Source organism: Pithys albifrons, chromosome 1, assembly GCF_047495875.1.
Source record: "Pithys albifrons albifrons isolate INPA30051 chromosome 1, PitAlb_v1, whole genome shotgun sequence".
Taxonomy (NCBI): Eukaryota; Metazoa; Chordata; class Aves; order Passeriformes; family Thamnophilidae; genus Pithys; species Pithys albifrons.
Genome location: NC_092458.1, coordinates 68,927,679 through 68,940,534, shown reverse-complemented (window position 1 = coordinate 68,940,534; position 12,856 = coordinate 68,927,679). Strand labels below are relative to the sequence as shown.

The 12,856-nt window shown below is 38.5% G+C and overlaps 1 protein-coding gene and 1 long non-coding RNA gene across 2 annotated transcripts in view; one reads left to right on the top strand and one right to left on the bottom strand.

Annotated features, from left to right (window-relative positions):
- Positions 1-8,697, top strand: part of FGF9 (fibroblast growth factor 9) — a 28,781-nt gene extending 20,084 nt beyond the window's left edge. The window contains exon 3 of the mRNA XM_071554084.1: positions 5,587-8,697. Within this exon, the coding sequence (XP_071410185.1) occupies positions 5,587-5,832 (246 nt within the window). The 3' untranslated portion in view covers positions 5,833-8,697. The remainder of the gene's footprint in view (positions 1-5,586) is intronic.
- Positions 6,474-12,856, bottom strand: part of LOC139671358 (uncharacterized) — a 37,155-nt gene continuing 30,772 nt past the window's right edge. The window contains exon 5 of the long non-coding RNA XR_011697721.1: positions 6,474-8,918. This is a non-coding gene — a long non-coding RNA (uncharacterized lncRNA). The remainder of the gene's footprint in view (positions 8,919-12,856) is intronic.

The window sequence follows — 12,856 nt, the reverse complement described above, 5'->3', positions numbered from 1 at the left end:
TGCTTTGTTCAGGAAGCTCTGCCTTTCTGTTCAGGAAGCTCTGCGTTTTGCACTGGGACGTGGAAGCACCAAGGTGTCTGTATCTGTACAGGTATTGTGTTTTTTGGTCATGATCCCAAGGGCACCAGGTTCTGATGGGTCCCGGGATTTTTTGTATGAAAGATACTACTCTTTAAGCACTGTTATAGCTGCTCCATGGCAGCAGCACAGAACAGTCACACTTTATTTTGTAAGTGGGGATTTATGTATAGAAAAACCCTTCATACAAATTAACTAAGTGCCTCAGGAGAAGAAAGGAAGATGAGTATTCCATCTCTGTGAAAGTACAATATGATCTCAGGCAGCAAGAATGAAATTGCCTACCTGTGGTTTTGCCAGGACACCTTGCCTGATTTCCCTCATCTTACTGAAAGTGCTGTGAAATATGAAATGTGTATGAGTGGCAGCATGGGTGCCTGACTATTCACTTTGTCTCTCCTCTGGCCCTGCAGGGTTTATGTCTGAAAGGCTTGTGGAGAAGTACTGACACAAACACAAAAAACACAGTCAAGTAGTCCTTTTGACAGACTACTTTTTTTTTTTTTCATGTTCTGTCAAATTCTCAAACAAAGCATTCTAAAAAAACACTGCTTGGAGAACCTCATCAAAGAAAGCTCTGTGACACTCAAAAACTCAGACACTCAGTGTGCAGGGCTTGCCTCACATTGTGGTAATTTGGAAAAGAAAGTGGAGCTGCTTGGACACTGTATTTGGCTTTTCATTGTGGCTGGAGTTTGTTCACCCAGCCAGAAGCTAACAGGCTTAGCATGGGAGTTCAGACAATACCACAGCAAATGCTAAACTAGAACTTTATTTATGACAGCTCTGGATGAGTGTTAATTATTAGCTGAACACAGTGTGTTCTCGAGGCTGTTTGCATTACAGCATGGGAAGGGCTAACAGCATGTAAAATGTGTGTGTTGGTAGGCAGAACAGCAGAGCAAACCACTTCAGAAGAGAACAGGGGTTTTTTATTTTTTCTCTTCAATACATATGCAGTTTTTATTAATGCCATGTAGCCATAATGAGGGATTTGCATGAAATTATTTAGGAGATTATTTATTTAAACATTATTTCATTAAGACAGAATGGTTTAACACGGTGATAATGTGCGGCAGATATATAGGAAGTGCTGACTATGTCAGATATAGCTCTTGTTAATAGTTGTTTGGAGTTTTGCATTAGGTGTTTTCTTGTCTTTTATTAATCAGTGTAGCAGCTTGTAAAAGGAAAAATGATAGTTGGCATAAAACAGAATAGTTTGCTAGATATGAGAGATATTGGGATTTTAGAAATGATGGTCTGAAGAGGTTTCTTTTTGTAAGATTAAAAATTATTTGGAGTTTTAGCACCATAGAGTTATTTAAAATAAAGTATACTGAAGTGTTTTGTATAGGACCTTGTACTATTCTTTCATCTACTAAGCAGCACAAATATCTTATGTTCTTTAGAGTCATGAAACCATTCTCTAAGCAGTGTACATGTGTTTTGCATGTTTCCACTGACTTAAAATGAAATGCTTCACAGGAGGTGCTATTTTTAAAAAATCTAGCAAAACTTGCATTGTGATGGCTGTCACTATATTCTTTATTACTTTACAATCTCACTTTTAATTGATCTGCCTGGAAAAAGGATAACATAATTATTTTTATCCCTTGTTAGATGATGGAGAATGTAGGAAGGGAAAGGGCTTGCTAATACTGACCAGGCATTCGCTGACTTTTGAATTAAATCTGTCTTGGGTATTTGTCCATGAGATTAAAAAGATGATCAGGTGAAAAGTGGAAATGTAGTGAAATGAGAATCAATTACTTTTTATTTGAATACCCTATGAATGGTCCTCATAGAAAACATGTGGAATGTGGTGCAACATCTGATTGATATAATTTTGAGGTCACCTCCTTATTTGGCCCTGAACTAAATTATTTGAGCAAGGCAGGCAGCCTCCCCTTTCACAGGAATGCAGGTTACTTTCCATAGCTGTTCCAGTTGGGTATGTTTGGTATTTGTGTCAGCATTTGACAAAGATGTCTAGCAACTTTAAGTATGGTGCAAAAAAATATTTGCACTGGAAACCTGATAGAGAAGTCAGTTGCTAGAATAAAAGTATGTAAAAATTGCTATATTCTAGGGCTAAATCTTACTTTGTACTGTTTGTAGAGGTACTTTCTAAAAGTCACATCCAGAAGCAGAAATGCAAGCCCTTGTGATCAGGAGACACCATATCCTTTCTGTACTGGCAGAGCTGGCTTTCAGCAAGACTTTCCCATCCTAAAGCGGTGAGACAAGAACGTGGTGTTGGCAGGATGGACCAGCCTCACCCCTGTGTTATGCTCATTTCGGGTTTGAATAATGGCATGCATAATTAAAACATGTGTGTAAGCCCATAATGTTACGCAGGCTTGTGGTAGTACATGGCTTAGTGGTGGACTCGGCAGTGTTAGATTCATGGTTGAGCTTGATGATCTTAAAGGTCTTTTCCAATCTAAACAATTCTGTGATTCTGCCTAAATGACTGTCCTGGTGGGTGTTATTTTCTGTCTCTCTTGGTACTAGACGAGCCATTATCGTAAGGATCTCCCAGGGCATGGAGGAAGGATATTATGGGACTATAGTGTCGCATGATACTTACAGGACCTGATCCAAAGTTGCTGACAGTGATTTACTCCAGTGATTTCTGACTACACCCAGAATTTCTAGGTGTCCTAGAAAGAAAAGGTTTGATAAATTTATAAAGACATTATTTCACTTCTCTGAAAGGCAGATTGTTAGTGCTCCTACGTATCTGACCTTCATCCTGACTGTTCTGTCAAGTTCATGATTAAATATACGCCTACTGTTCTACATGAATTTCTGCAATTTTTGAAGAAGGGCAAAAGAGAAGTAGCTGTGTAAGTGAATAGTAAGTAAAAACAGGATAAGCTTGTAAAATAAAGATTGTATCTGTAAGCTTGAAATACGTTTAACTCATCCAGAGTGCAGTACAATGCAACCCCCCTGATTCAAGGTCTGCTAGTTACGTGTACCACAGCACTGTCATGATCCATCAAACCTGCCAGATAAAGGGAGGCTATTTTAAAATTTCTCCTTCAGGGCATGGGGAAGTACTGTTCTTGCAAAGATAGAAATTTATGAAGATGCTAAAAAAAATGCAGATGAAGTGAATAATTAATGAATTCAAGACAGGACTGAAATATCTTCCTAAAATGCTGCTATTTTTAGCAGGGAGTGCTTCTGCAGTGCTTGTCATGTGATCCTATTGCCTTCTGAGAGCAAGAAAACAATTTGAATTGGTTTCTCTTTCCCATGGACATATATAGGCCCAGCATATAATACTCCTTAGCATTTGCTTCTGCTTTAAAGCAAAAAAAGTGATTTTAAACCTTCTGCAAAATAAAACACTAGTGAAACCTATACTAACAGATAATCTTTATTGCAACAGATTATTTTTCATAATAGTTTGTACTTTTGAGGCTGCACAAGGGGGATACTGCAATGTGTGTAACTTAAAGCTGCTGCTGCTCTGGTAATACTCATTGCAGCTGCATTTTTGAGCTGGCGAAGGACATAGAAACAATTATCAGTTGGAGGTTGCAGAGTCTGGCCCATAGATAGCAGTTTAATGTGAACAGATTTGTGCTTCTTTTGCCTATAACCAATATAAAGTGTTGCTGTGTTTGAGCTACTTTGAGTATTAAAAATATTATAGTCAAAAATGCCTCTGAAATAAGTTGTATCCACACAGGGGTATGATAACAGCTGTAGTGAATACTCAAGTGTTCAACATGTGAAACCTGGTCTTGTCATGTAAAGAGGTACCCGGTGCCCATCAAAGGGGAAATCAGAAGCTGCTTACTTGCTGCCTTTCTTGCCTGCTGGAGTTGCCATAGGTTGAATTTAGGAGAAACCTCCAAATCCCAAACTTTAGGACCCTGGCTTTGCAGCTCAGTACCCAGTCTGTACAGGTTCAGAGGGGTGCTGGCTGGCTTTCTCCACTTGCAGGGGGTTTGCTTACCCCACATGGGATGTTTCCTGGGTGGCTCTTGTAAGGCATGTAGGACTCCTTGGACCTGGCTGAGACTCCAGTCCCCAGCCCTGGTGAGCTGCAGAGCCATGGCCTTGGAGGACAGTGGTTGCCATGCAAAGCAGCAGCAAAACATCTGGGCTGAAACACATTGTTCTGGGAAAGGGTTGTGACCTGAGTCTTAAGTAGAAGAGGTGGCCTCAAAAGCACCTACAGCCCCAAGGCAAACTGCAAGCTTCGGTGATGGTGGACTTTGGGAAGCTGCTGAATTAAGTCATGGAAAGTGGCTTCTGGGGGGCACTGGAGCTTGAGCTGTGGCTCCTTAATTGTGTTCAGGTATGTATTTACAGCTTAGGTGCCATATGTGCTTTGCTGTATCTGATTCTTGGTCTCTGTTTCCCTTTTCTATGCATCTATCTAAAAGGACTTTTTAAAGATTTAATGTCTGCAAAACACATGTATTGTATGGAGCTTTGTAATAATTAGAAATTGCTTGTCATCTGGAAACTGTAGGTTTGGTCAATTTGAGTGTTACTGAATTGAGAACTCTTGTTACGAAAAAGTGTATTGAATTATCATTATTATATTTTTTTGTGCCAGCTGAAAAGGCTATTTTCAAACTTATTTTTACCAGCTTTCCATCAGCTCTCCTGTGCTAGAGCTCGCCACCTTTTTTCCGGTGTGCTTGCTCAGTCACTTGTGTGAGTCCTTCCTAAAATAAATCTGGTTATCAGGTGGCTGGATTTTAAGCAAACATCATCTATTTAGAGCAAAAGGTTGTAGAGGGGTACAAACAGACTGAATAAGTGGGTCAACTGGAAGGAGTGGAATTCTGTGGCCAGGGGCATCTGATGAGTGGTTGATGTCTTCAGTGGATCCTATCATTAGGACAGGATATGAGGACCATCCTGGTAAGGCAAGCTTGGAGGACTTTTCTGTGCCTAACTTCATCTCAGCATCCAAGGTTTGCATTCCTGTTTGAACCTCTATTGGGTTGTGGCTCTGTGATAATTTATTACACTTTATTTGATTTATTATTTGTATCTTTTAAAATTAATTAAATACATGGAGTTCTCCACACAATGAAAGGACAGAGATTCTAAGACCCTAAATTTTCTTAGAGCTCTGCAAACCAGTTCTGGTTTTTGTTACTTATATCTCTTTGTTTGAATGGCTGTGTTCATGATCAGAGCAATTAGTTAACAAATCCAGTTGGGTCTTGTGAGCTGTTTGTGAAGGATCAAAAGCTAAAATATCTGTTTTCAGCTTTGGAGTTGCTGCATTGATTTGGGGAATGAGGTTTTGGGAGAGTCATTTTTGCTTCACATTGTGGTATTCGCCATTGTGACTGCTTACTGAAATACCCAGCAGTACAGCTTTACATAGTTAAAACTACAAGTATTGAAATAGTTAATTTGCAATTTAGCAAGGTACTGATTCCAAGCCATGAAAATAGTAATTCTTCAACAAGTAGCTTGTTTTAGTGGCTATCTCCTTACTGCTCTTTCTTTTTATTTCCACAGGAAAAATTAACCCAGGAGTGTGTATTCAGAGAGCAATTTGAAGAAAACTGGTATAACACATATTCATCAAATCTATATAAACATGTGGACACTGGAAGACGATACTACGTTGCATTAAATAAAGATGGGACTCCAAGAGAAGGGACTAGGACTAAACGGCATCAAAAATTTACACATTTTTTACCTAGACCAGTGGACCCTGAGAAAGTACCAGAACTATATAAGGATATTTTAAGCCAAAGTTGACAAAGACAATTCCTTCACTTGAGCCCTTAAAAAGTAACCACTATAAAGGTTTCATGCAGTGGGTTCTTATTGATTAGCTGTGTCATCACATCAGCTCCACTGTTGCCAAACTTTGTCGCATGCATAATGTATGATGGAGGCTTGGATGGAACATGCTGATTTTGTTCTGCACTTAAAGGTTTGTCCTCCTGGAGGAGAGCCTATGCCCACTCGCTTGATTTAGTACGAGAGGAAGCACGAGAGAGTGAGTGAGAGAGAGAGAGAGAGAGAAAGGGAGAGGATGAATGGGAGTGAGAGCGTGAGAGAGAGGAGCCAAAGGGAGGAGGAGGGTGAGGAGGAGGAAGGCCTGATGCATGCTGGGGAATAGACACGCTTTTAAATTTTTGATCAGTTGTACTTCGTCATATATCAGCATAGCTGCCATACTTTGATTCATCAGGATTTTTGGCTGGTGGCCTGCTCAAGTGTACGCTGCATTTACAAAGGCATGGAGGGTGCAGTCTTACTTAAACAAGAGACTTTTCAGTTAATCGCTCTCTGGGTTTCACCCCACTGAGTTTAAAGCAAAGACCTCTTAGTAAAAAAAAAATAAAAATAAAAAGTTAAATTTATTTATAGAAATTCCAAAGGCAACATTTTATTTATTTTATATATTTATTTATTATATAGAGTTTATTTTTAATGAAATATGTACAGGCCGGATAGGCATTTTGGAAGCTTTAGGCTCTGTAAGCATTAAAATGGCAAAGGCCACTATGAACCTGTGGTAAATTCATGCAAGTAAATATAAAGGTGCATGGATAAAAAACAAAAAACAACAATAAAAAGGTAATAATAATAAATTCTAGTGACCCTCATGTACTAAAGGCGACAATCTCTTTTGTGCCCATGTTATTGTACAATTATGCACACCACTCATGACACTGAGTCCTCACTCTTCTGACTGCTTGTTTCATAGCTTACCCCAGAGGGTTAAAGAGAATACTGGGTCTTCAACTTTTTTTTAATGTCTCTGTAATGTTTCGTCTCTGATAAAATGACTTCTTACATCATTGTAAATTTCACAGCTGTGAAGAACACAGGGGTTGGAATATATTCTACTAGTTAAACCCTGTTGCAGATTATACCAAAGCTAAATGATAAATATGCTTTTTTTTTTTCCTAAAGAGAATGCCAGAAACAACATAATACCAACAACATTTGTACTAATTTTAAGATTCCACAAATAGGACATAAAGATTTTAGAGGGCAAGAACCAGGTTAACAAGATCACTCTTGTAAACATGTTTATTTGTGCACTTGACTATCTACTATGAAATTATACAAGTTCCATAGGGGTCATTGTAATATCTTTTATGGAAAATTGCTTTCAGTGTGAACTGTCATAATACATGATATTAGCACCCTTCCTAAAGTAAAACTTGCAAAATGAAACTAATAAATCTCTATCAATAATGACAATGAGGGGGACAGTATTAGACTTATTTTTATTGTTTTCCTAAAGTTTGTTCAAATATTCATGAACTATAAGTGAGTTAACAGTATGTAATATTTAAGGGTATGTAGCATTTTATGTTAAGCACACAAACACATTGATTAGCAGTAACTGTTTGAAAATGAACCCTTAAGAAGAGGCGCTTTTTTCCCCCAGCACCCTGAAGAAAAGAAAAAGAGACAAAAATCATGTTCAGGTCCATATGATAAATGCATTTTATAGCTGCTGTGTCCCTTAGGATTTTAATCCAGTGCCACTGAGAGTAGCCTTTACCGTTGGATATGTCAGGAGCAGGGGTAGTCCTGACCCCCTGAAGGTCTGCAGAGGCACAGGGGCTGAGAGCACATGTGCTTTGGAGGAGCAATACATAAGTTTGTAGCCTATTCATAATTAAGAAGTTTCTGCTCTAAGGCACTGTTATTCATCTGATTTACATTATTTGAAACTTAGTTTCTGTTCTGGAATAGCCTCTGGCTCAGTGTCCTGAACAAATATACCCTTTCTGTACTCAAGCAGGTAGGAGGGGCCATGTCTCAAACGGTGATATCAGTAACCTTAAATAAAACATGGCATTTTACTATAATTGTTTATAAATGAGAAAGATACGTAAATTACATTAGTTGATTTGTAGGATAGACATACTGGTCTAGGGACTGTTATCGCCTGGGAATTTATGGCCTTCAACTTCAGCCTTCCTGTTTAATCCTTGAGATCTCCTGAGACCTGCAGGTAGTTTGACTGCTGCGGGTCAGTTGGATTCCGAAGATGCAAAGACTGTAGGAGAAGAAAGGGAGCTTCTGGGAAGGACTAGGGTTCATTGCTCAATGTTAAATGGATCAATCCTACCGCAAGGAAGGCAGGTTACAACCCTCTGCTGTTTCAGTAAATCTGACATACACGAGGAAATTATTTGCAAAGGTTAAAAATACTTTGAGTTGAGGCCACAGTACTAGGCCACAGTGAGAGTCTTAATGTTAAATTGACTTGGATTTTTAGTCATAGGCAAATCATTACTACTAGTTAACATGTTTTATTTATTTTTTTTTGTATTTTTCTAAAGAAAGGATTAAACTCAAGAAAAATGTTATGAGTTTATGGCAGTCCATATAAATAAACTGTAACCGATTTACTCAAATAACCTAATGGTGTGTAAATACTGACTTTATGTAAATATAGAAACATGTAATTTAAGTTAGGCATTATTGTAAGACTGGAAGGCCCAGGAGCTGGCAGTCTGCCACTCCTTTCAGGTTCACTGGGTCAAATTTGTCCTGTTTCAGGTGGCAAACAACAGATTCTGTTCAGTCACTGGTGTAAAATGAGTTATTTCTGTTTATTTTCTGATGAGGGTTGGGCAAGACCATTGTCACCTGGGTGCTGCTTGGCTCCTTTGCCAAGGTGTGAAGGGATATGGATGCTGTCCTGCTCCTTGTGTGGTCTTGCTAAAACAGGGCTGGAGAGATCTGGCATGACAAAGCAGGGAGGCTTATGGAGCCTTTCCTCCTGTGCTGTGGACAAACAGAAGTCTTCATTTTCCAGTGCTGTCCATCTGGCACCTTCCTCGAGCACTAAAATTCACTTGAAAAAATATCTGAGGGAAAAAGGAAGAATTGGTGTTATTTACTTGATATTCTGTAATGGTGTGTAAATACATACAGAATTCTGTAATTTGTATAAATATATTGCTATAGAATTTTGAAAATTGGTATTATTTGCTTGATGTCCCTTCAGAATGTTTTCTTATAACCATGCACGTATGTAATAATGGGATGGCAAAAAGATGTCCTTATTTATTCCTAGAAAGTATGTGAGAATATCCCAAGAAGGTGAAAATCATCAATATTTTCCATGTCTTTTTGCTAAATTGGAGAAATACAGTAAGATTTCTTTTTGTCAAAAATTGTATTAGCATTTCACCTGAAGCAGGTCTGTCTGGGCAAGCAGCAGGGCAAAAAAGTGATGGAGATCCAGATCAGTGTTTTGTTATGAGCTGTTTTTGAGCTGCATCTGGTAACATGTCAGGCAGTGCTCCCAAACTTAAGTGGAGTGGATGAAACCTGGTAGAGCTGGGCAGTGCAGAGAGTGGAAAGAGAAAAATCTTAGGAAAATGGCCTTAAATTGTTCCCAGTCAGTGCTGAACTTCAACTGCTTGCTAATTGGATGGAAAAAACCAAAAGGTATCTCTTATAAATGACTGAGTGTAAGATGTGGAGGCTGGAGATGAGATTGTGGTCTAAGAAATCAAGCATTGCTACTGTCCCCCTGAAAAAAAAAGACAAATTTATGTTTAATAAATGTACAAATAGGAGTGAGTTGAAGAGACTGCTTCTGAGGCAGTGTCTAAGTTTCTGTGGAGACAGAATATGGCAGGAGGTAAGAGAAGATGCTTCTGCAGCATGTCTTTCCGAGTCCCTTGCATCATCATCTTAGCTTATGCTCTGCCTGTTGTGTCAAGTAGAGAAGAGACTATAAGGTCCAGCTCTGCTACTTATGATTATAGGAATAGAAATAGATGGGCTGGGAGCCACGCTGAATACCTTTTTGTGTGAAATCCTGTCCCGACAAGTGAATTCTCACCAGGTCTCTGTGAGGTACAGGGGCAAACCTTGCAATGTACAAGGCTCCTTGCAACTGCAGAAATTGTGAGGTTCCAGATTCTTTGAAATTTTGATGAAATCTTGGAAACTCAGCCCCCTACTCATGTAGCTGTATATGTGCAGGCAGCCATATTTGTAGGTAGAGAATTTGGGCAAAGAAGTAATCAACAACATTGCCCTCAGTATTTGATTCCACCTGACAAATCATTTGCTGATCTGAGAATAAAAACCAGAAGACTTCTGTTTTCCAGAATTTAATCTCTGTTCCTAAACTGTTAGAGCTCTCCATGGGTTGTTCAGAGGTCAGTTCTATCCTGTCTTGGTGTTATCTTTCACCTTACCATAACACTACATGGAGGTTTTGCCATCTGGACCTCAAGTAGTAAAACCTCATCTCCACTTGTCAAGGAGCTGGAACAGCCTGCCCTGGAGTTTATTGCTTAACTCTTTGGTATTGTGAAGTGTGCAGGGTATGTGGCATCTTAAATTCATGTCTGAAAACAATTATCCATCAAGGATAAGAAAGACAATTAGTCATTATAAACAAAAAGTGCAATTTTGCAAGGTGTTTTCCCAACTCAGTTCCAAGAAATTTGAGAGCAAAAAATATTAATTGATATTCAGGAAAATTTAAATGAAAATAATAAGCAAGTTCCACCTGCAAAATAATTTATAAAGCCTAGTCTTGTTGTCTTTTCCCCTAGTGGTCACATATCTTTAATAGCTTGCGTGTGTGTTTTCTTCTACTCAATGACATTGGAAAAGATTCTTTTATTTTTCATTCATGATTTCTGAAGTCCAGCTGTCTTTGTATAATTTTTCAGAGTTATTCTGGTCTGAACCCTGGGGCAGAAAAATAACCATGTGATCCTGGGGTAGGATAGGGCATCATATGTGTTGCAAAGATGCTGCTGTTTTGGTCAGGGTAGCTGTTAGAGTCCATAGGATAACCTTGTCTGTAGCTATCACATGGAGGACAACAACATTATTTGTTCCCTAATATATTGTATGTTGCTGTTATTATAGGAGAGATCTTTTTAAATGTTGCTAAACTCATGACAGATTTTTAAAACCCCCATATGTCTCCTGAACATTTGTTCACAAATATCCTATCATGGAGAGCTGTGTGTAAATTAAAGTTTAGCTGCATTTTGCTTAGTTATGTGGAGGGGTTTCACCTCATATAAAAAAACCAAAACCCAACTCCTTTTTCTTTAGGTCGAGGGAAATTATTTTTATGTGCAGTACTCACAAGTACCAACTACAGTATAGTTAAAAGAATTCTGGAATTAAACTGAACTGTCAAAATGTTTCTCACATTTCTGCTTTCTTGAGAAATCACAGACCGTCAAATTATGGTGATATGCAAAATATGCCCTGTAGATTTTTTTTCATGTCCAGAGGGCCTGGATTTATGTATATCTTACTGTTGGAGGCAGTAAATCTAGGTGAAAAGAGCATTTCTGTAATGTCGGAACTCATTCATTTTATTGACAACTATCCCCTTGCCTCTGCAAATAGTAACTTTAGTTAGAATTGTTATTGTTATTTCTGCCCTTGTTGAGAGAGTAGATGTAAACATTGAAACAGTGTCTTGAAATTCTCCCTCACAGCTGTGCTTTTGAATGCATATTTCTTTCTATTTCTTATGTAGTATGATTTCTATTGTTTTTTAGAAATCTTTAAGCTTGTTATGAATGCCTACCCACTGAAATAATTGCAGTTAATTTATATATCTCTTTGGTAAAGCAAATTTTCTCTTTCTGGACATCTTATGTTTAGGCAGGCAAGGCAATATCTTCTCAGCTGGGACTCTTGTTTTCCCTTTTCTCTTCTTGCTGCCACAATCCATCTTTTTTATTCATAGACTGTAGTTAATTTCACAAACCTTCACAAAGAGCCTGCATGGTAAGACTTTGCTTCCATCTTATATTCATTCCTGGGAAGCAGAAGACTGGCTGGGAACAGTTCTCTGTGCTCTTTAATCTTTAAGATATTGTTTGGTTTGACTCCAGGTGAAGTCAGTGCTTACATCTTCCTGTTCAGGATGATTTGTGTCTTTATCTCACTGTGTCCCTAATACAATCATGAGAATGGTGTTCAATATTTAGTGTCAGTTTATTCAGACAAGGTATATCCATTGCCAGTGCTCCTTTCACAGAGCATTCTGTGCAAGTCTTTGTGTATTATCTATTAAGATCTGTTTATGTCTAAACTCCCTTGTAGGCATTACCTGATTAACTTGGAATCTCTTGATCAGCTGCTTTGTATTACTTTGTGCTGGCAACTCATTGAATTATAATGGTTTGATATGCCTGTAGAAGATGTATAGTTTGAGCATCAGTCCTTGTAGTTGTAAGATCTGAGCTGTTCTCTGAAGAATGAAAGTCACGCACATGTCCCAGTTCCAGTAAGGATATTTTCCTCACTGGCATCTGTCCACCTCACTGTCCTTCAGAAGAATGCACTTCTTTTGGCCTCTTCAATGTGCATGGAAATTGCTCCCAAATGGGCTGCTGTATCACCTCCTCTCCTGTACTAGTTCTTTTCTTTTTAATAAAACCCCTCTCTTCCAACCAGTATTCTTTAATGGCTTTTCCCTATCACCTTAATCTTCCTAATATGATTTTGTGGCATTTCGGTGCTGAGGCAGATACCGTATTTTATAACTGTGATTGAGTCCAATGTAATCTCATTTCTAATCAAAATGGTCTTTATCCAGTAAAAAAAATTGGAAGAAACAGTGAAGGAAAAGTACGTGTTGCTACCCCTTATCTCAAGTGGGTTTGAAGGACAGCTAATGTGAACTTGCTTATGCTAAGATCCCTCTTAAGAGATTTTCATACTCTTAACTGTCTTTCTGGGGTTCTAGAATGTCTCATTTCTTTCCAATTGTCTGTCAACCTAGCAAAAGCTTTTTGCAATATCTATG